Source organism: Halichoerus grypus, chromosome 13 (genome assembly GCF_964656455.1).
Source record: "Halichoerus grypus chromosome 13, mHalGry1.hap1.1, whole genome shotgun sequence".
NCBI classification, from domain to species: domain Eukaryota; kingdom Metazoa; phylum Chordata; class Mammalia; order Carnivora; family Phocidae; genus Halichoerus; species Halichoerus grypus.
Window position 1 is genome coordinate 5,704,923 of NC_135724.1, and position 24,612 is coordinate 5,729,534.

General features: G+C 38.3%; 1 protein-coding gene across 8 annotated transcripts in view; it reads left to right on the top strand.

Annotated features, from left to right (window-relative positions):
- NETO1 (neuropilin and tolloid like 1) overlaps window positions 1-24,612 on the top strand; it is a 107,161-nt gene that overhangs the window by 23,199 nt on the left and 59,350 nt on the right. The window contains exon 5 of one of the 8 annotated variants that reach the window (XM_036102761.2): window positions 21,793-24,073. The exons of the other annotated variants lie outside the window; for them this stretch is intronic. Within the exon in view, the coding sequence (XP_035958654.1) occupies window positions 21,793-21,821 (29 nt within the window). The 3' untranslated portion in view covers window positions 21,822-24,073. Of the gene's footprint in view, window positions 1-21,792; window positions 24,074-24,612 lie in introns of those variants that run through there. 8 annotated transcript variants of the gene reach the window in all.

Consider the following 24,612-nt stretch of genomic DNA (forward strand, 5'->3'; position numbering starts at 1 on the left):
GATGGTGGTATTTTTGTTTGTGGTAATAATAGCTATTTGTAGAACCTGGCACTCTTGAAGCCTCTGCCTCTTCACAGTGTATCTGCCTCAAACAGTTCTGCTGTCCGTTCTTGCTTGCTCACTTGGCTAGCTTCCCACCATTTTCACAGCTATGCTGACTTGCTTGAAATTCTGCCTCAGTACATCCTTATGGCATTTTCCCTTTCCAACTACTTTCAGACACCTCACTTCAACTAGACTACCACAAGAATTACAGAGTGATTATGATATAGTAGGGCTCTTGGCAATCAGCAAGGCACGTACCCACAAAAGAACTAAACTTGACTTTTTTAAGCAGGAGGACATCTTAGTCATAAATATGTCACTTCTGTTCTGTTCTCTATTGATCAGAGCCCAAATCAGAAGACTGTTTTATTCCCTGGGAACTTTTCTTCTGAAATTTGCTCTTCAAAGCCCCAAGGACGTTCTCTAAGTGATTCAGGGAGAATTGTGATACGGGAAATCAGTACTACCTTAAAACAGTTCCTAGACTCTATCATGGTTGCTGATGCAGTCTGAAAGGAAAGTATTGCAGATTTGGTGGGCAAACAAAGTAGAATTTGTAGACTGGTCAGTAGCTGTGCGATGGAACTGGGAAAGAAGACGGATGTCATGACGATGGCAGGTAAAGCCTGCAGTCGGGGGCTTTCATGAACCTTACTATGACCTTCTGCCATAGATAATTGGTTAACTGGTGAGAAAGTTATTCCTGGTTTTTGTTGCATGTGTTTATTACTTTCTTTTAATAATAATTTTCAAATTGTATTTACATCTCAATTTTAAATTAAAGGACAGCGAGCATGTAAATAAACAGTGATACAACCATGCTTATTTTTGATTGACAGCTGTTTTACCTTTTATCTCCTTTCCACTTAGTCCGTTCCCTTTGTTATTTTCTTGGATTCTTGCTCGGCTTCTGCCTGCCACCCATTTCTTCTCAGTATTTTTCATTTACCGGCAGTGGCTGAATCCCTCTTTCCTTGAGGACTCCCTGGTGGTGTGTCTCCCACGCCCTGCTCCTTACTGCTCCTCCTGGCTGCCGGATCTCCAGGGTTTTCCATCGCACTTCTTGACTCTGCCAGCCCCGTTTGCTTTTATTTTTGTTTTTCTTTTGGTCTGCTTCCACATTTTCTAGAAAAAAAGATCCACATACTATTTCCATCTGAACTATTTACGAACCTTTAACATAGGAGAAATGTAGCAATTATATAAATAAATATGATAGTCTTCCGTTCGAAATGTCAGGGTTGGCATTTATGTTCACTGTGCTAAACTTTTCACTGCCTAGCTTGAATTGGATATAGTTTTCCTTTTAACAACAACTTACATGTTCTATTCTAGAACATAAAGTAATCCACAATAAAGCCCAACTTTTTGTTGAGGTAAAGTTACTCTAAAATGGGATTTGGAATGTTTTTCTCATTATCTTTGGATGAAATATTCCTTTATGCCTATAAGGTACCCATGTTCTAGAGAAGTTCCTAACTGGTTTCAAGCTATTTCCAATGTAACTTACATTTCCTCATCAGGGAAAAATAATTAGTAATTTTAATTTACTAATAATTTGAAGCTGTAATCTTAATACATATTCAACTGAAAAGAATCACTTTAGGTGTTTATTTTCAAATATATTAGAAGATACTCATTTCCTTTTAGAAAATATTAACAATGTGCCAAATGATTGCTGTAGTGTATTTGTATATGTCTTTAATTCTCCATTTCTTCATAAATCTATTTTTCTCATATTCATAGTTTTTTCATAGTTTCATACAGCATATAAACTTGTGCGCGCACACACACACACACACATAAAAACATACATACATATATAATAATTTTATAAAACAGGGTCAAACATAGGCCCTAGTGTTAGCTTGTTGTCTAAATTCAAATTGTGGCTTGGAAACTTTCTTTTGTGACTTTTGGCAATAGCAATTTACTTAATCTCTTAGCTTTAGTTTCCTCATGAGACCAATACTTGATAAATTATCATTATAGATTTTTCTACCTAATGATGCAGTCAATATACTGACATTACTTCACATGTGGCTTGATTTTCTCCAAGATCACATCTAAACTTCTGATTCATTATTTCACAGATTCTTTCAACAACAATAAAACATTATTGACCCATAATTGGTCCAGACTCTAAATGCTGAGATATGAGATTGAGATACAGACTTTGCTCTTGAGGAGATTACAGTGTATTTGAGGAAATAATATTTATACCCAGTATGAGGAGTGCCATGGATAAGTGGATAAGTTTACACCTTTAAATTTCCAGTGCCTTAACAGTGCCCAGCATTCCTTGACATTTATTGAAATTTTTTTGAATAAATACCTGGATGAGTTAATAAATGAATAAATGAATGAATGAGTGGATTGAATAATCAAAGGTAGGAGTAAGATACCAGATACGAAAAAGTTGGTAAAATATATAGCCGGGTAGTCAAGACCATTTAGAAAGTAGATGTGTGACTTTGAAAGGAGAGGAGTTGAGATAAAACCAGAAGAGTAATCTAATTCAGATGCTGAATCGTTCTGTAAATGATCCAAACACAACTTCAGGAAAAGTGAGAAATGTACTAATATTTTAAATTGAATTGCAATGGATGGATTGAGAAGAGACAGAATAGAAGCCCAGAGAATGAAGATGAAACAATTCAAGCACTGCAGGGAAGAAATTGTGAGAACCAAGATTCAAGTCCTGTGTGGCCCTGTAGTGAAAGGACAAATTTGAAGATTGAATGACACATCAGGTGTGCATGTTGAGAAAGAGAAGTGGAGATGTCTGAGGTTGCTGTCCCCCATGATTTAGTGATTGGTTGTGTCATCACTTATGTTGGAGAATAAAATAATAGAAAATGGTACAGTTTGCTTTTAAAGATATCGGAAGAGCGGGACCAATGTGGTATTGTTGTTGACATGTTCTACCGTCTCTTAGCGATTTAGAGCTGGAGCACGGAAGAACAGCCAGGGAAGGGGAAGAGAGCTAATTAGAGAACAAAGCACAAAACTCCAACTAATTATAGCATCCACATGTTAAAGTAGAACATTAGAGGAGTTTGGACCAGTGCTCTTCTCTAGGTAAATTAGAACACAAAATTGTGTAGTTGGGTATTTTACATTTTATTCAGTCTTGGTCTCTTTCTTATGGGCAATTTTAGTAGGTTATCAATTGACATCAGTTTTTCTTTGGGTATAGGTGGACTTGAGGAATGCTTTTCATTTTGGGAGGTAAGAGAAGAGTACTTCTTTGGTCCCATGCCTGGAACCTTCCCAAGGGTATGGACTTTCTCCTGAATTATGGAGAGAACTACTTACATGAGACTGGTTAAAAAAAATGGACTTACCTGGGATATTTCTGAAAGGTGCAAGGGTAGACACAAGCCATAGTGTGTTTTAAACGAGCAAATGTAATAACATTCGGTGTTTCTTCCGGTATGACTTTGCCATGCTTCCTTTTAGGAGTGACCTCCTTTGTTTACACTTACTTTTGAAAATATAATCTCTACTATCAGGATGATTGCTGGTGCTGTGCAAGATTTGAAGAAGTACATTTGATCCAACTTAACAGAATGGGGTGGGGGGGGAAGGGAAAAGAAAAGAGCCACTTTTCTCTATTCATTGAGTTATTTCCTTCTTATTCAGACAATATTTACTACTTTATCTGTTGCTTGATCTTCTCTGTTGGGATTTACACTAATTGCAATTGCAAGCTATAACAATGTAAATAGCAACGATACTCACTATTGGCTACAATTTAGTTGGTTGGACTAAGAAAGGAGATACTATTTTGCAAAATATTCTTATACATATATCCTACATATTTACAGAAAAAAATAGCTTCTTTCTCATCAAAAGCATCTGGATTTATTTATTAGATAAAACACTTTTCTCCCAAATTTCTCTATGAAATTATCCAGAATAACAATATATGATAAATGTAGTCATTCAAAATTAATTCAAATGAAATAATGGTATAATTAGGCAATGATTCCTGCTTTCTACAATCTTAATATAAGATATTCATCTTAATAAAATAATGAATTATTGAGTTCTTATTATATGCCAGGCATTGTTCTAAGCCACTTTGCGTGCATTATCCCATTTGATTTTTAGAGGTATTATATCATTGCCATTCTTCTTTTGGATTTTTGAAAAAAAAAAGATTAAAAATGTTTAAATACTATGTTCAAGGTCATCCCCCTAACAAAGCTGAGACGTGCACAGAAGAAATGTATATATTTAGGTATTAGTCCCCACTGTCAACAGATTATCTATTTGCTTCAGGGCTTAACTTCTCAAAAACATCGATTTTTTTTACCCTGTGTGATTTTATTGTGGAGTTTTGAGATGTTTTCAGTGATCCTAGAGTTTCTCTTTTCACTATAATCTAACAGCTTTCATATAGTAGCAACATTTTCCGCTGTATCATAATTAAACAAAACATTTGCCCTGGAGTTTTAAAATCTTAATTATAATATTTTGTTTTCATCATTGGGGTCATCATCATCATATTAGTCATCAATATTAGTAATCAATAATAATAATATTACTGCTTATAATTTATGTTATGAGTCCAATTTTATCCCATAAAAATAATATTCATATTTTTCAAGTACACTGTAATGCGTATTTGTCAGTAAAAGACTAATTCACTCAATCTCTATGTTGTCAGCTAGTAACAAAATAATAAATGACAATTTCAAACACTGAAATAATAACGGGCCTCAGTCCTCTTCATTTTGAATATTTCCCCCCTAAGGTGCTACTTTATATTTCTTTGTACTTTTAAAGAAACTTGTGAAGCAATTTAAAACTCAGAGAGAAGTTGCAAGTGCAGTGAGACTCTCTTCCCTCCCCCCCCCAAACCTTTTCTGTATATATTTTGTTTTCCTAAATGGAAAAATAGCATCAATCAGCTTTACCTTTTTATTAAATTTCAGAAAGAGCTCACTATCTTTCCCCCTTTTTGCACTTTCTTGACCATGAATGTCAAAGTGGTGCAGCCCCCGCTGTTAGTGAGCGGTGACAGGTGGGTGTTCCGTGGGATACTGTAAGAAAAGCATAGCTGACAGGTGGGTGTTCCATGGGACACAGTAAGAAGAGCATAACATTGTGCCAGCCAGGCGGAAGCTAAGACTTTACATCTGGGAAATCTGGCAACAGGTTTGGGAAGTAAGGTGAGCCTGTGTTTTAGCTGCAGTTAGGATGCTGTCCATCTATTAATTAAAACCAAACAATTAGCCCTTCTGAGCTTGAGATTTCTTGTCTGCCAAGTGCTTGTTTATAATGACTGTTTAATTCAATTTTGCAAGGACTAAATAAGATAATATATGTGTTATCCGTTTGATAGGACACTTTGAACTTTCTTCTCCACCTTGAACCTATTTGTAGACTGTGGGAAACCATTTCATCCCTCCCTACCAAAGCCACAAATAACATAGCCAAGTCTCTCATCCACGGTGCAAATTTTGCTAAAGGTTTCTCGAGAAGCTGGGTTAGGTAACTATTTCAAATAGCAAATTTCCTAAATATTTTATTTAAATATTTACCTCCCCTCCAAATATTCTTTTCCTCTCCTTTACCTCAAATTCTTCTGTCTTTCTGGGAGTCTGACCCAGCGTCTCCCTCCCAAATGCCTCCCCTCCATGCCTTTGATGATCAAACAACAGCTAGAAGGACTGTCACCAAAACAGAAGGGTGCCAACAGTTAAATAACCAGCAATTGTTGTTCCACAAATTTATGCTGCTGGTAAGGGTGAGGAAGGGGCTCCCTTCTTTGGAAAATGGTAAGTTGCCTGGGATGATATGAATTAGCAGGCACACTACAAAAAGTAGCTAATAAGCTTATATTAACTATGTTGGTAGTCACCACTCATCTGCTCTATCTAGCTTTTCATTACTATCCTACTGTGATCATATCTAGTGTCAGTCATTCTACCTTGAACTCCTAAAACAAACATTGATCTCACCAGGAAATTCACCTTCCTTTAAACTTACATTAGCCACAATCTTATATCTATATTATTGGTTAAATCCCAGAGTGCAATTTCCAAGAAGCTCTTTTTTTTTTTTTTCCTTTACCTCTGAATTTGCTGTTGGAGCAAACTCAAATTCCTTATTAGGTTATATAACGCATGTTTGTGGAAAATTTCTTTAGGCCACTAACAGACTTTCTGAGATCTTTATAAATCACCCTCAATAATTATTCCCCTCTTGCTTGTATCATTGGAAGAGTGACCCTTGAACTAAGAAAGGCTTGACTGGCAGCCCGAGATTTATTTGTTGGGTTGTTTGCCTTTAGTTGGCACTCTGATAATGTCTACGGTGGCTTCCAGATCTAAGGTAATAACTGTGCACATAGAAATTGAATGTTACTAGACCGAGGAGGCCTACTTCGGGGCTATTCTGGCTTCCCATGAGAATTAAAGGCAAACGGAGGGTAGAGAAGGAGAATTGTGGTGCGTCCATGAGTTGCTTTCTGTTTTGCACTTTCCCATTTCCACCTGCCATGCTTCTCTCCCTTGTCCATGTTCAGAACTCACCTTGGAATCCCATCTGGTGTCTCTTTCATGCAGGTATTTATTCTGAGCTCCTGTCCTGACTGGAGAATGGCCCTATCAGTCTCTACTGATGAGGAATTGTACTCACCCAGCCAGGGCAACCTGCCTTTCAAATGGTGACTTACAAGCTGAAAAACTGTTGGTCCCAGGGGCATGAAACACGGGGGTTTTACTTCTAGGCAGTGGGACAAACGACTGACTCTGAGAGCATTGGAAATCCTTTACTTGTAGACTGCGTTTACTAACCAGTGGTCATTTAGCACCTGCTTTGTGTTAGATGCTGGAAATAATAGATAGAAACTGTCACCATCCTCCAGGAGTAGGAGATAAACAGACAAATACAATCATGGCAAATACAAAAGGCTATGGCTGAATTAAAAACAAAAACAACTTAATAATAACCTTTGTTAAATACGCTTGGATGTTGGAGCCTCAAAAAATTAACCTTTCCCCCTTCTCTATTCCTTTAATGTGGATAGTATCTCTCTATTTACACTCTCTGTATACCTTAGGGAGAGTGTGTACTTTTTTTTGTGGAAAGAAATTAAAGAAGTAGGCATTTTAAAGGCATTTGAGGGGTTCTACTAAAATGAGAGAAGGTTATCTCCCCTTCAAAGCACTTACATAACCCCAACGTCTGATGGACCCTGGATTAAGAACAAGTCATATGACCTTGAGCATGTCCTTCACCCATTTAAGACTCCGACTTGCTCATTTACAAAAGGAGTGCATAGAACTTGATGTCATCCAAGGCTGTTGGAGCTCTAACATCCTAAAATTGTAGAATCATTCATATTCCATTAAAAATGTTTTTAAAAACATTGATCACTTGATTTTTCTTTTTTTTTTTTTTAAGATTTTATTTATTTATTTATTTGACAGAGAGAGACACAGCGAGGGAGGGAATACAAGCAGAGGGAGCGGGAGAGGGAGAAGCAGGCTTCCCGCCGAGCAGGGAGCCCGATGTGGGACTCGATCCCAGGACCCTGGGATCATGAACTGAGCCAAAGGCAGATGCTTAACAACTGAGCCACCCAGGCGCCTGATCACTTAATTTTTCAAAACAAATTTATATTGTTTCCCCTGTTCCTCTGTTTTATAGATGAGTAATCTGAACTTTGGAACATGTCTTAGTCCATTTGGGCTTCTATAACAAAATATCATAGACTGGGTAGCTTATAAACAACAAAAATTTATTTCTCACAGTTCTAGAGGCAGGAAGGCCAAGATCAAGTCACTAGCATTGAGTATCTGGTGAGAGCCAACTTCTGGTTCATAGACAACACCTCACTGTGTCCTCACATGGAGAAGGGGAAAAGCAGTTTTCTGGGGTCCCTTTTATAATGGAACTAATCTCACTCTTGAGGGCTCTGTCCTCATGACTTAACCACCTTCTGAAGGACCCGCCACTTAATACCACCATCTTGGGGGTTAGGTTTTCAGTAAATGAATTTGGGGGGGCACAAACATTCAGTCTATAACAGAGCAGTTTAAGTGCCTTGTACCCACTGATGTAATGAATAACTGAGTTAGGAGGAGCTAACGATTGCGGCCACTCTTTCCAACTCTCAATTCTACATTGTTTCTTTTTATTCAAATAGGGAGACAACAGATTCAAATTCTTGATACTCAGTTCTTAATAATAACTCTGCAATAAGACAGTTATTATTTTACTTACTTTCTCTCCACATTATAGGAACAGAAGTATACATTTGTTAAAGGCCATGTGATTGTCAGTGCTTTGTGAAACAGTAGAGAAAAATAATAACAAGAGGTGAAGTCTGCTTAGGTCCTTCATGCGTTATTGCCTTTAACCTCCAGGACAGCTGTAAAAACTTAAGCATCAGTACAGATATAACAGGATGTAATTTTTCCTGTTGCTTGCAGATTTTAGTCAAAACCTTACAGTTGAGAAAAATAGGTAAATAAAAATTTTTAAATTCTACAGACAACTGTTAGGTACATCCATGTGGAATTTAAGTGACCAAGATTGTGCCTCAGATTTCACCCACAAATTCCCAACAGCCTTTCATTAAGAAAAAACCTGAACATTTACAAAGTCTTAGAATAGGAGAATTTTTATCCTGGTTGGGGATTCTCTAAGAAAACCAGTCTTAAAAATTGCGGGTTCCCACAAGAAGTGGAGCTGGGAACTTGTCACAAGAGATGAACTGGAATGATGCGACCAGGGGGTTCTGGGACACCTATGCCCTGGGGTTTGGAAACATATGTCAGCAAAAAGAATGCTGCCTGCTTCCTACTTGAAGAACTTCATAGGCTAGGGTCTGGCTGGAGCAGCTTGTGACGGAAGCAGAAATATAGGGAAGAGGATCACGCCTGCTCTCTCACATCTTGGCGTAGCAAGAATGTATGTTTCCCATGGGCTGGGTGGTCACTTCCCAGCCAGGTAGACCATCAGGAAGGTAAAATCTAGCGGAGTCGCAAGAATTGTCTCATTGCACAAGTCAAAGAGGACAGGTTGGAGAAGAGTCCAAACTGATCACGTAACTGTGACCTCTGTGTGATAACCATTATTTAAATGCCACAGCAATTCATCGATAGTCAAGAGATGACTCTGAATTTCCACAGCTAAACATATGAACTTCTGCTCCTTTTCCTTTAGCCTGTGCCTCAGCCAAATAGTTGGAGAAGATGAGAAGGGAGAGGAAGCTAGGAAGAAGAAAGAAAGACATGTCTCCCTTCTCCCTCTGCAGGGCTCTCGGTACATTTGTTAGGGATGGAAATGGGGGGAGGAAGAACGTGTGATGATGGGCGACTATTGGATTCTAAATAGCTGAAATATCAGAATGGGGGTCTTAGTGATAGTAACAAGAAATTTCTTAGATATTAAAAAGCTGTAGGAACCTCCCAAGCTCTCATTTACTAACAGGGAAAGGAAATTCTACATCAGTCAGAAGCTAGAGTTGGAAATAAAATAAAGTAAGATTATTCCTCTTTGAACCCCATTGAGATAAGCCTACCAAATCAGGTAGGTATATAATTATTTTCCTACATTAGAAAGAAGAAAATAGAAGCTAAAAAAATAAAAAAGGTGAAAAACTTACCCAGTGTCACTCAGTTTGCAAATTCCAGCAGAAAAATTAAAGTCCCATGCAGTCTGACCCTAACACCTGTCTTAACTCTTACGCAGTACTTCCTCTGTAAACTAAAATGACAAATTGCACTTACAGATATCTTCACGGTAAGGAGGAACAATACTTTGACTCAATTTTTACTTTACTGAGAAATGCAATGATTGTTTATTCTTAAACCCAGGCTACTCAGTATTCTTTCATTTGTGTTACCGCACCTTCTCTGGAGATCCAATTCTGCATTCAGAGCTACTTACTAGGCATCCCCTAAATGCACCCCAGACGTTGAACTTATGATGACCACACTTGAGCTCATTAATTCCACACCCTAGATGAAAACCACATACTGAACATTCCCCAAGCTTAGATATCTTCTAAGTTCCATTTGTGATTGCTCAACAGCACAATGGCTCACCCAGAAACCCAAGTCCACATCATATGAAACATACTTGATTTTCTCTTTCTTACTCTAAGTTCTCATCTCACTCAAATGAAGTAGTGGAAGATGAGGGAGTCAGAACCAATCTGTGCATCACTTTGAATGACCTAATAACAATTTTAATTTAAATCTTAAGACAATGAGGGGCTCCTGGGTGGCTCAGTCGTTAAGCGTCTGCCTTCGGCTCAGGTCATGATCTCAGGGTCCTGGGATCGAGCACCGCATCGGGCTCCCTGCTCCGCAGGAAGCCTGCTTCTCCCTCTCCCACTCCCCCTGCTTGTGTTCTCTCTCTTGCTCTGTCTCTCTCTGTCACATAATTAAATAAAATCTTTAAAAAAAAATCTTAAGAGAATGAGTGAGTGTTGAAAGTTTAGGAATATGGGAGTGCCATAGTTTTATTTGTAATTTACAAAGATTATTCTGGCTCTCGGGTCCACTTGATAAAACATTTGTTTGTTTGAATTGACATACAATGTTGTATAAGTTGAAGGTGTACAACATTGCTTGATACATGTATACATCGAGCAGAGATTCCCACCATCGTGTGAGCTGACGCCTCCACCACCTCACACCATTATCATTTCCTCTCTGTGGTGAGAACACTGATGGATCATTTCTAAATACTGCACCCTTGGTCACTTCTTTCTCTTTACACCATCCCTCTTCCTGTCTCAAGGCAGAGAAGAATCATTCCATTCCACTCCAGTGTGTATGCGTGTGTGTACTTATATCTTTCTCTTGCTCTCTCACATTGCATTGTAATTATCTATTTACATATTTTTTCTCCCACTACACTGTGAGATTCATAAGGAAGTGAGTGAGTCACATTTGTGTTCCAAACATTAGCCATAGTGTCAACATATGGAAGAATGTACTTCTCACCCGTTTATTTCCCAACACACTGCTGCTTTCGCGTACAGGTCCCATTTCCTCTTCAAACCCAAGAATATCAATATTCCCTTCTCAGAAAACTACGGTTTCCTTCCGTGTTTCACATTTGGGGTAATGACGCTACCAACCCTGGTCTGCCACACAGTGATCTGCGATTATCCACCATTCTTTCCTTTACCCCCACATGCTGCAGAAATGCTTTCTGATGATTTACTGAATCTCCGCCTTATTGTTCTACCTCAGCACTAATTGCAGGTGCTCCTAATTTTTTACCTGAGTTATTAGAACACATTTTTAGCCTGTGTTTCTACTTCAGAATCGCCTGTCCCACCCTACTCAAACATCTACTAGAATGGGTTTCCTAAAATTCACACCTGATCGTGAAGCTATCTGTGGAGGTCTTTTATTGGCAGCTCATTGCCTGCAGAATATAATCTAAACTCTTGAGCAGAACATATAGAGTGTTTCATGATCTCCCTCGCTAGCCTCATCTCGGGAGGCTGGAACTTTGAGCATCTTGAACCACACTCAGAACACCCAATGCATTACCACTTTTGCCACTGAGAACACTCACTCCATCTAGGAAGTTTCTTCCATTTAGCAAATTCCAACTCCTGAATTACAACCCACACAAAGACCACTCTCCTCTGTGAGGTACTTTTTATGTTTATCCCTACTCTGGCATTCATGATCTTTCTATTATAATGTTAGTTGTGACCTCCCCACACTGCCTGCCCGGCATGTTGTGAGTTCTTCAGCTTTGAAACTATACCTTCATTTTTTTTTTTTTTTTTTTTTACCAGCAGTGCCCAAGAATTACCATATATGTACCATAGTTTTACTCAAACAAATGTGCCAGTAAAGACTCAAGATAATATTTTACTTCTCCAGTCAATGAGAAAGTTGGAGATGATTTCAGGACCAAAAATAAACACGTAAATAAATTAATGAGTTGCAAAACATGGATTTTTCTCTATCTTCAACTTCATTATGATCTGAACAACATAAAAAATTGACACCTAAGGGTTTTTCATTACTTCTGTATCACTCGTAAAGAAATCAATGTTCACAATAGCTGATGAACTTAAAAAATCATACAACTTAAAGATGAAATTGGAGCTTGGACCCAAATATTTTGTCTGTGTTTTATTGTCTAGCATAGACTGTGTCTATATGAAAATTGTTAGTATTAAATACTAAAGATCTGCCATAAAGTCACACATACTGAGATCCTTTTAACCGGTGTTCCAAAGATTTTGCTACAACAAAAGAGAAGCTGTGGTTCAGAAGGAAGTATCTCAGCACAGAGAGTCTGATTAAAATCCTGCTCCAAGAGTTGGTAGTCAGGTGGCCTTTGGCGACCTTCAGATCTTTCACCTGTAAAGTAGGAACAACAGCATAAAGCTCATTAGGGTGACAATTGAACGTACAAGGGCATGCAAACTTTTCAGGACAGTGAATGGCATATGTTGTTTAGTAAGCATATATTAAGATCACTATTCTTCTGTAGGTTCAAGGTCAACCCCTGAACCTTCAGTGAACATTTGGGCAAGAAGCATGATTAGATCTGTTGCCAGGCAGGAAGAAATATTTCTAGTGGGCACTTTTAGTCATAAGCTAAGTGCAGCCTGCAACTGATTGTTTATTCAGTCAATGATTACTTTGTCTTATTTTTCCCTCTTTTGATTTTGTATTCTATCAAAATTACCTTAGCTGTTGTCATGGCCACAAAGAGACAGGACTGAAGGAAGGGAAGTGTGATAATATAGTAACTTGTTGTTTTCTCTGAGAAGCCCTGTACCACCCTTTGCTGTATTTTTCTCAGATTCCTCACCATTAATCATCCAAAGGGCAGCTCTCCCTGCATTTTACCCTGTTGAGAGAAAATGTTCTACTTCTCTCATAAAGTATTTCTTCCCGAATCTTCCTACCTTGATGACCTTTCTTGGCTTTAAATTCCTGTAACATTCCCCTTACAGACTCTACTCCCTTGATTTCGAGGTATTATTTATTGTATGTTATTCTGTAGAGTTACCTATTGATGTGTTAAATATTCCTAGGCAGGTTTAACATCCTTTGGTCTGAGGCTGTATCTTATTCAGTGCCTACCATGGGTCTTTTGGAGTCAATGTATACATAGTGATTATAGGTTTATGACCAGAGAAACTAAAGTGGAATAAATACTTAAATTTTTTTTAAATTAATAATAATTATTTACAATGGACAGTGTTCAAACTCTCCAAGAGTATTTCTGACTTTTTTTTTTTTGCTCATTTTATTTGTTTCAAATTACAGGCATTATAAATCCTACATTAGAAAATAGAACAGAATAGTATCACTTGCTAGTAAAACCATAGCAATATTAAGAACAGCTTTTATTACACTGTGCATATAAACACCCAAACTATAAAGTTTTAGATGGAACCCTGGGTTATAATAAACCATACTTCAGCCTATCCGTTGCTAACAGCTTGCAGACAGAATGTATCAAGTTAGTCTAGTCGCACATCAGTCCCTTGGACAACACTAGGAAGCCAGAAGATGCTGTGTAACAGGACTTACAAACATTAACTGCCAAATGGTACCTAGGAGCTCCAGAGACAGAATTCTAAGATCGGCTTGTTGCACTGCATGGGTTAATGAAAGCCCAAGGAAGACTACTTGACTCTCTTTTTATTCTTTTGCAGTATGATTGAGAAGTGGCTGTTCCTGAAGAATAAATATGAGTAAATAAAATCTGAAGTGTTTATATTGCCCTGAAAGAAATTTGATCTTTACGAGGGTGATGCAAATCCCTCTGATTTCGACCTCAGACTTAATAACTATTGCAAACAATAATGTTTCTCCTAAAAATATTTTGAGTCTTACCTGAATTTCTGTGATGTTGTGAAATATTTTTTTTTTATCAAGTTTTGGGAACTACGTTTTTATTTTATTTTCTAAGAATCAAAACATTCTACATTGCATCAAAACTTAAGAATAAGCACATTGTAGAGCTAGCAGGAATTTTAAAGATATCACCTGGTTCATCTATCAGTTATTTATTTTTTCATGCGCTTGGCCCTGGAGGTAACAAATAAAACTCAGAACCTGCTCATATTCTACCTGGGGACACAGGGGGTGGTGCAATGTGATATATGTCATAATAAAGGTAACATATGGCTTTTAGCAAGTAAGAGACCCTGAACTCTGATGAAGTTAGGCAATAGGGAAACAGTCAAGAGGGAAAACCAAATCTGATCTCAAAGCACTTAGAAGAACTAGCTAGGAGGAAGGTATGACCGGGCCTTCTGGGCTCTAGGACTGCGATGCCCAAAGACAAATATTAGTATTGCTTTTCTACCAAAGAAATTGTAGATGATTTGGCTTGGTTGACATAAAGACTATGCACAAAAACAAAATGAGTGATGTGTTTGGAAAAGTTATCCAAGATGAAAGTCAGCATTTGCTAAGCTAACATATTTGAATTTAGCCACGACACAGTGGAAACCACCAGAAGATTTTATATATGGATATGAACATAATTGAAACATACAAACACCACCAGATCACAAGAGAGTACAGTAGAAGAGGCTGCAACTGCTTCTGAACCGAGAAGCTGTGAAAGATATCCAGGTGAATTAATATGAGTTCCGGGGGTAGCACTGGAGATGAATAGAAAGACGTAGCTTCAAGTGTTAGGGAGATATTAAAATGTATAGCATATGGTTTCTGAATATATGTAAGGAGAAATGACAGTGAATTACATTGGTACATCTTTGGTTTGAGGTACCTTTGAAATATGGAAGTGAAGTAACCCAGTGCCTTTTGTTATCTGACACACCAGACTGCAATTCCCTGAGGAAATAGATCATTTTTAATTCATTATTGTAGCTCCACTTGTTGAACAGAGTTTTGAATTAAAAAGAGGGTCTGGTCAGTGGAATCATGTGTCAGGCCTCTGCATGGAGGTGGTAGTAGAAATCATGGGTGTGGATGGATGGCATTGCTTATCAGAGAAATAGCAAGAAAGATAAAGATAGAATATTTGAATAGATATACTAGCAAGAGAATAGACAGGCTGCTATTGGAGGAGCCAAAAATCAATCGTCAACAGGGTGGCTAGCGAGTTTCGGGGGAAAGTGAGCTTCAAGTGGGGGATTAGAGGTCCTGGAAACCAGGTGAAAGGGACCAGTCAAGTCACATTACTGAATACAATTATCAATCAGATTTTCAGATTAGAAGTTACTGATACTCCTGCCAAATACAATTTCTTCGCAGTGGTTAGGGTAGAATTCAGACTGCAGAGAACTAAGTAGTGGATAAAGCTGATGACTGGAGCCTGTAAGTGCTGGAACCTCATCCTTCTGGATCCTTGTCTGTGAGAGCAATAATGTGATAGGAAGAAGAAGAGAGAGTAGGTGGTTGAATTTGAGGAGTGGTGCACAGTGAAGGGGACACTTTTAAGGTTGACCTTTTGTCCCTTCTTTATTGAAGTCTTTCTTCCACTAGGAATTAGCCTCAAGATAGGTTGCTTATGCTTTGCTTCTACCTGATGAAGCCCATCTTCCCCCTGCTCATCCTACCCCCAAAACAAAGTGCGCTCCTGAAAAATGGTCTCAGTCTTCCTTATTATACCTATTCACTGAAGAGTTGCAAGCCAACCTTCAGCCCCTATGACCTTTGCTATTTTTGTCACTTTTTCTACTTCTTGCTTGGGATCCTTATTTAGATGCCCCAGTCCCTTCTAGTGCCCAATAGAAGTGATAGGACAGGAGTTTTCTGAAGATGCATGTGGTGCTACTGCTGTTGCTGAAGTTCACGCCTAGCTGCCACCCCCCACTTCTGGTGTTTGGAGACTGTCCAGGATGCTCAGCGTGTGGATGCAGACACCTCGTTGTTGCTAGTTCCCGGCAGCACCACCTCCACCCTCTCTCGCCTCCGCCAATACAACACCGCTGTTCCTACCTCAGCATAGCGGCTTCCTCACCCGTGCCGCCACTTCCCCAAGTCCACGGACGCCTTATATTCCCCATACGATGCCATGATGACACAGTAGATTTTTTAGTACTTCCTTCGTTTTCAGCTGTATATGTAGATCTGGGGACAGGATGAGGCAGTCTCAGAGACATGCACTCTGATCTTCCAAATAGCCCATCTTCTTTATACGTACAACCAGAAATCTCTCTTTTCTGGCAGTGAGGCTTCTTTACTTCGCCCGTGGACACACTCCAGTATATTCAGAAGTGTCTTCACCTGCCTGGGACAAACCTAGGGGAATGCCTTTTAGCCTCAAGCTGGAGTAAGGCAATGTTGGTCCCTACATATGCGCCTGTCACCTTTACAGCTGCCAGGATGTGACAGAACAGTACCGCAAGAGCCCCGTTCTCTTGCTCCCAACCGAAGAGCACTGGTGTGGCCACTATCTGGGTTTGAGGGAAACTGGCCAAAATTGTTTTGTTCCCTAGGGCTCCTGTTCTGTTCTTATCATTCCATTTGTTTCTCCGTGAACTTTTCAGCAAAGGAGCAAATAATTTGCTTGTATTTCGAAAAGTAAATATATGCTAGAGTAAAACAAACATAGATCCACTTTAACAGCTACAGTAGAAGCTGGATGTTAAAGTATACATCTCAATTCACGGGTTTGAATATGGCAGGTGTGTTGGGAATGTGCTAGAACGGAAAATACAGCAATGGTAATAGTGAATGACATAATAATCAGACTTCATAACCGGTTGAAGTGTCTTGGTTATTTTTGACCCTGTATTCTCCCAGAGGGAGAGAGAGAGAGAGAAGGAGAGTGCTTGTCATATCCATTTAAAGAAAATCACTTCTGGGGCTTTGGTTGGTCTTTAGATCAACTTGAGGAGAGCTAGCATTTTTAATATGTTGAGCATTGTGTTTAAAGAACATGGCGCATGTTGTGCCTCTCCTCTTATTCAGATCTTATCTGCTTTTCACTACTGTTCAGTAAGTCTTTTAAAATTTCTTGAGCCTCCCCTTTCTTTTTTGCAATAATGACAGTATTCAACTTCTAAGTAAAATGAATTTATTTTTTGTTATTAACTTTTAAATTGTATTGTGATCAGAAAATGTGGAGTGTTCCTTGTTACCATTTTATTTGTTTGCTGATCTTTCCTGCATTTGAGACTGTTCTTGGATCATTTTCTCTTTTGGAACTACATCAAAGTTTCCTTTAAGACAAGCCTCTTAGAGATAAAATCCCTCAATGTTTACTTACTCTCTAAATGTCTTCATTTCCCCTTCATCCTTGAAAGATCCTTTTGCTCACTGACAATTCTAGGCTGACAGGTATTTTTTCCCAGCTCTTAGTAGATATTATTTGACTGTCTGTTGACTTGTGCTTTTGCCATTGAAATGTCTGCAATCTTTCTGTCACTTGTTTTAATTGACATGGCCTTTCTTTCTGCCTCATCAAGGTTTTATCTTCATCTTCTGCTTTGTGATTCCATTGCCATGTCTGTAGGCATGGGTTTCCTTTTATTTATTTTTTCATGGAAGATATTATACCTTATAGATCAGTGGCTACATATTTTCACCAGCCCTGAAGAATTTGTAGCTAATATTTCTTTAAATATTGCCAGATTTCAATTCTGTTCTTTAACAAATTTGTATGTGGACATTCCATGTTCAATCTCTTTGTTTCTTTATAATTTCTGATTGTCTATTTAGTTTTGAAAATGCCACTTTTGGAAAAAAGTATATTCTATATTTGATGATTCCAAACTCTAGAATCTATATTGTGTGTTGTTTCTATTGGCTGTCATGCAGAGTGATTTCCATTTTTGTGTGTGTGTGAGCTCTTTATTTGTTTTTTTAATCTATTCCCATTAATGTGTACTAATTTTGGGGAAAACTTTCCTCTAAGGATAGCTTGTTATACTTCTTGTTTCTCCCTATAACAAAAGAAAACATCTGACCAGTACCATTTCAGCGTCCCCCAAAAGTGTTGATACAGAAAAGATTCTTAGGCCCAGTTTCCTTGTGTTCGCTTCCAGTTCAAAATCCCTCCAGAAGTGTTGCTGAAGGAATCATACATCAGAGATCATCTGTTTCTGGGTGCCCTGACATTCAGACCACTTTCCTGTATTCCTGCTCCCCAATTTCCCTCCTCCTCTGGGTCTGTCTACCTGTTCTGGATTTCAGGTGTTTTTCTCCCAGCTACTAAAGACTAGATATTACGGTTGGCTTATGAGTCCATGGCAGCCCAGCACCCAAGCACAAAAGGGGTTTGGGCCTGAGAGGCATCCTGTGGCTAATGAGACCAGTGAGGCCTCCGTGAGTGTGACCATCAGGAATTCTGTTGGGGAAGTGTGTGCACGCACATGTGTGTGGATGTGTTCATGTGTGCATGTTTACATACATATGTGTATGGTTCTTCTCAGAACTCCTAATCACTGATATTACAACAAACAGAAGTCCTCAGAGTTATTTTCCAGAATTACTTTATTATGAATATATCAAAGATCAAGAAAATATAGAGGGCCTAAATATAAAATTCTACAAACCTACTACTGAGCCTTTACAAATGTTGGAAAATTACTATGAAATAGGTAACTTACAAACTTGAGAATAAAATGGTAACCACTAAAGATATAGAAATACAGTTTATAGTTTCTAAGCCATCAAAGAATGAAAGGGAAACAGAAATCTTATAAATCAAAAAGAAAGCAGGAGAATAGGGAAAAGGAAATGAGAAGAAAAAGGAGAGTTTAAAAAACACATATTATGACTGTAAAAATAAACCTGATGTTTTACTAATCAATATAAATATAAATAGAGTAAATTCACCAATTTAAAAAAAAAATGGTGAGAAGTGGATTCCACTAAGGAAAAATGTTAGGAACATAATACTTAAAAAAACCGCCTAAACTTAAAATATACCCACCTACCTGCAGGAGGGCTGGAAATTAAGGAATACAAAAAGATAGGCATTAAGTAAAAGAAAACCATATGCTTCTGATCTCATTCCATGGATATTACGATTGGCTTATGAGTCCATGGCTGGAGATTTCTTTCTTGTTAGAACTTCTACAAGAACATCTGACAACTTTTCTTGTTCTATTATTCTAAAATGAAGACATAATTTTATATTTAACCCCAAATCTCTTTTATGGTAAGTTAAGTTACTTTCTAGCCTCAAGAAATGAAATAAATACTTGGGAGCTATTTTCATATTATGATGTCCTCAGTAGTTAATGAGTATTTCTCAGAACATTTTCTGTTGTTCAAAAGGGATACCTAATTCATCTGTACCAAGTATACAGAGCCAGATAATTATAAATTCAATTTGAGATCATAATTTTAAGATTGAGGCTCACAAAAATGTTATGAGAATAGAAGCATACTAATAATAGAATTCCATGGAAATATAATTAGAAATAAAGTTACTTCCAGCTAAGCCCCAGCCCATGATTTGAGTCCCTTAGTTCTTTAACAGTTATTACATGAGTACCTGCTAAATGTTAGGAATTCTGAGCTATATTTACTGAGATTAAAACAACCTGGAAAACTACCCACTTTCAAAGTTCATATCTAATCCATTAGGAGTTCAGGATGAGTAAACATTATTACTGTAGAACAAAATGCTATAATACAGACATAAAATTGTATAATAAAGTCAAGCCCTTGTTCCCAACAGAGTTTTCTCCACATAGCAGCCAGAGTGATCTTCTAAAAATACAGTCAGACAAAGTCACTCCTCCATATAACCATCCACTGGTCCTTCTTTTCGATGAGTTCTTCCATTACTAAGCTCCTCTTTGGTGAAGGGCAAGATAGTAAATATTTTGGGGTCACACCATTTCCGTGACATTTACTCAGCTCTGCCCTTGTGCTGGGTAAGCAGCCCCAGACAGTGCATAAATGAGTGGGCATAGACTGTTCCAGTAAAACTTATTGATGGACAAGAAGCTCTTTTGAATATCCTTTTTTTTTTTTTTTGGAGGGAGGGAGGGAGGGAAGGAGGGAGGTTGGGAAATCTGTTGCTACTGCTGATTTCATTTCCAGAAATCTGATTGTATAAGCAAATTTAATAATTTGTAACAGCTAACAGAACAGTGTCTGCCGCAAGTTAAGTCTTCAACTTTTATTCCTATGACAAACCATGTTGTTTTGATAAGAGTAGCACAATTATTCTCTATTTTACAGTTACAAGATCCACAAAACTCAGGGGCAGAAAAAGGTCACTCTATTTCATAACCAAAATTGTGTTCTTGACTCTGAGCTCACAGTTGTGCTTGGCAATAGTCAATCTAACCAGTGAATTTTCTTTTTTTTAAGTCATATTCAAAGTTCAACTCAATTTTTTTTTTTAAATTTTTTTTTTTATTTATTTGCGAGAGAGAGAATGAGAGACATAGAGCATGAGAGGGAGGAGGGTCAGAGGGAGAAGCAGACTCCCTGCTGAGCAGGGAGCCCGATGTGGGACTCGATGCCGGGACTCCAGGATCATGACCTGAGCCGAAGGCAGTCGCCTAACCAACTGAGCCACCCAGGTGCCCCAACTCAATTGTTTTTGATGTACCTTCTGCAGATGGCTCTGGTCCCTGCTCCACTTCCCCAAGTCCTGCAAGGGGACATGAGGGTGGCAGTGGTCCTGACCTCGTTTTCTTTGTTTTCTCTGCTGTGGCATGCAGCTGCCGCTGTCGCAAACTGATGGGTGGTATGGGTTGTCCCCCCTGCTGGCTTGCCCACATGCCACACTGGACAGCTGGCAGCTTCCTGATATCCTGAGCCCACGAGAGTCAGGCTCCCTCTCCCAGTCCACTGACTTGCTCACGCACCGTGGTCCTCTGGTGCCCACCCTTCCCTGCCCCCCAGCCTCTGAGACTGGAGTCCCAGCCAAGCTCCCAGAGAACTCCTGCCGTCCTCTCTGTGTCTGTGAGTCACATACAAATTCCCCAGCAGCTGTGAGAAGCCAGGATCTGGTACAAGACCCTTGCTCCTCTCTCCTCACAGGCTCCTCCCTCCCTGATCAGATCCCAGCAGGAGAGTATCAGTTCCTTTTCTCCTTACTTCCCCTACCCTACCTCCATGGGGACAATTTAGAAGACTCAGGACCCGGTAAGGAAAGATCCAGCATGTAACCTAGGTGAGCAGTGGGTGACATGTCCCATGACTATCTCACACCTTTCCCATTACAATTCCGTTAAACTAAATCTTAGAAGGACACTTTAATTGTGGGGCAGTTAAAACCATGGGCTCTGCCTACGTTCAGATTCTGGCTTTGCCACCTGTTTGCAGTGTGATCTTCACCAACCCTCTCAGTCACCTGAAGTCTCACTTTTTTTCAACTTTGAAAATTAGGATGATAACCACCCTCCAGGATAGGTATCACTCTGAGGACTAATGAGATCGTCAAAGTTCCTACACAGGGCCTGGCATGTAGTAAGACCTTGCTAAATATTGCATGATTCTTCTGAGATCTTCCCCTACATTTATTGATTTATATAAAAGGAGGACATAAAGGGCAAATAAAGCGCATCTCCTGGAGACAAGTAAAGAGCTAAGGAGATGACAAGATACAGTGTGTCAGCCAGGGGAAGCTGTTTCAGGATCAAGAAGCAAAAGGGGATCTAGGGCTGTATCCTAGGCAGGAGGTGGGCAAGAGAGGGATGCAGGGCAGATCATGAAGGGCTTTGTGCCATCAGTATTAATCAGGCTTTTTGACTGAAACAGAATCAATAATATATATGTGTCTCTGTGTGTATATATATAATATATGTATGATATACTTATATGTGTATGGATTTATTTTAAGGATTTGGCTCACATGATTATGGAGTTTGAGAAGTCCAAAGATGTGCATTCCACAAGCTGGAGACCTAAGAGCTGTTGGTTTAATTCCAGTCTGTATCCAAATGTCTGAGAACCAGGATGGCCCCTGGCATACAGTCCAGAGCAGGCAGGCTCGTGATTCAAGAAGAGCCAGTTTTTCAGTTTGAGTCCAAAGGCAGGAGAGGACTGATGTCTTAGCCCAGCAGTCTGGCAGGAGTTCTCTCTGCCCGTCTCCCTTTTTGTTCTATTCTGGAATTCAGTTTATCAGTTAATGAGGCCCACCCACGTCAGGGAGAACAATCTTTTGACTGTGTTTACAGATTCAGAGATTAATTTCATCCAGAATCAACCTCCAAAGGCACTCAGAATAATGTGTGGCCAAAAGTCTGGGCATCCCGTGGCCCAGTCAAGTTGACACCATCCTATGCTTTCAAAGCTGTGGCAAGGACATCAGATGTCTGGTGAACAAATGGCACTACCGGGAGGAGAGTGAAGGGGCTGGGCTGGAGAGGGGCACCAAGTTCTGTTGCCTAGTGAGGTAAAGGTGGCAAAGCAGAAAGCAGTCCTGTATATTCTGCAATTGATGTTGCTTTCCAGACTGCCTGGTGGTTTGCCACATGTTAACCCCCTTGTTGAATTGCTCTGCATTGAGGCACATTGCAATTATAAAGATGACACTTTAGAAGCAGGAGCTTATAAAATTTAATCTTCACATATTGATTGTTATTCTTTTCTGAAACATAAAAAATCATTTCTTCTCTCATTGTCTGTATACAAATTAAATGAACATTAATTGGCTATCTATACATCAAAAAGCCTCTTCAGAATTTTTTAGAGTAGCTTATAAATTTGAGGTTTTCCCACTTTATGTGGCTTTAATGTAAAATGTATTCTTTCCTTCTGGTACAAAAGCAATAATAGAAACCTTTTAATCTTTCTGGTGCTAGAGTAGTGCCATCTACATGTTTGAGTTTATGTTGCGTTTGTCGCTCATCAGCAAAATAAATGTTGAAATAGAGACTGGGAATGATTTAAATAGAATGACCTAAGAGAAATTAGGTCCTGATATAATATTTAAATTTAATATCCTGAAATGCAGTCTTTGTCACATCAAATATCATTCAAAAGGAATTTTATGTACTTAAAAAAGTATACTTATTTTTTTAACTTTCAGCATATTTTATTTAGAAATATCTTTATACTTAACATTGTTATTTTGGACTAATATTATTTTATTTTTGCTGTATGTCACACTGTATGAAAATTTTCATGATAGAAATTTCAATGTTTAAGAAAAGGAATTTTGACATGCAAATTAAGGAATGATATTACAAGTATATTAAGAGTTTTAATGTTTTCAAATATTTTAAGTGAGTCTCTTTAAATCCAGATTTCTTTATATATTTTAGTGTTAATTTAAATGCTTTATTACCAGGACAAAACTTAGGAATGTTATGAAAATACCTCATTTTGAAATAAATCCAGTATTGATGCCAAATGTTTTTGAAATCATAACATCACTTAATTGTAAATTGTTAATCAGTCTCAGAATTTCAGCAAATATATAACTCCTCGGAATCTTGTCATTTTCCGTAAAGAAGTAATATCCAATATATAAATAAACTAGGGTTTGTTATAAGTGTATGTATGTCATAGGACTGGAACATGTCACAGTCTCCCCGTGGCAGTTTTATGTGGCAGAACTCTCTTACCCCTGCTGGGCTGGATATGGTGGCCACGTGATTGCCGTGGCCTTACATTCATGCTCTCCAGAATAGTTCTTGACACAAGTAGGGATGAATGTTGAGAGACAAAGAAAAAGGGAGAAAGTAAGAAAGGAGAATGAGAAGGGGCAGGGAGAAAAAGGAGCAGTGATTTAGAGTCACTGTGGCTTTGTAAGCCAATGGCAGATGGAAAATAAATGGAAGAAAGGACAACTCAGTGGAGTTTATGCAAAAACATTTTCATTTAAAACAGTGGAAAAATGGAATTCATTATAGAAGCATGTGTGCATGTTTTAGGAATAGAATATATATATATACACACACACACATATGCACACATATATACATGTATATACATATACATAGATATAACTACACTTCCATTTTAATATTTATAGCTAATTTTTAATTTTCTGTGCTATTAATATTGGAAATGATACATGTAATATAATTGCAATAACTATCATGGGAGTTTTGAAAGAATGTATTGTTTATTTGCTTTGTTTGACTGATAGATAAACAATAAAGTGTTTTTTATAAAGTTGTAGCAAGCATAATATTTTATGGTATGAGTTTTTTCCCCAAATTGTAATATAAATATTTTTATCAAGTCAGTCATAACATCTCAATTAGCAAAGGATCTTCCATGATAAAAAAAATGCCTCGGGCTTAATTTTAAAATCTGAATAGCTGAATAAGGTCTTGATTTCTAAAGAATAGGCTTAAAATGGTAAAAGGAATACTTTGTTCTGCAGGTCAAACAATCTATTTTTATTTTGAGGAAGAAGTACACGAGAAGCTTCCACATTTTTCCCAGCATGCTTTTGCCACACAAAGATTCGAATTCTCCATAGCAGAAGGCCCTAAATTGCTCCCTGTGCTTTAATACTGTTTCTTAAATATGGAGAGCATATTGCTGGAGGCTGAATCTGGCATATATGCTTTTGTCAATATTTTCCTTAATATCCTCAGGTTGCAAGAGACAGGTGCATGAGAGAATTTTTATTTCTGCTTGAAAATTGTATTGACTTCAGGAGTCTTCTAAAAATGAGGAGGTAGTGTGGTCAGATCCATTTTAT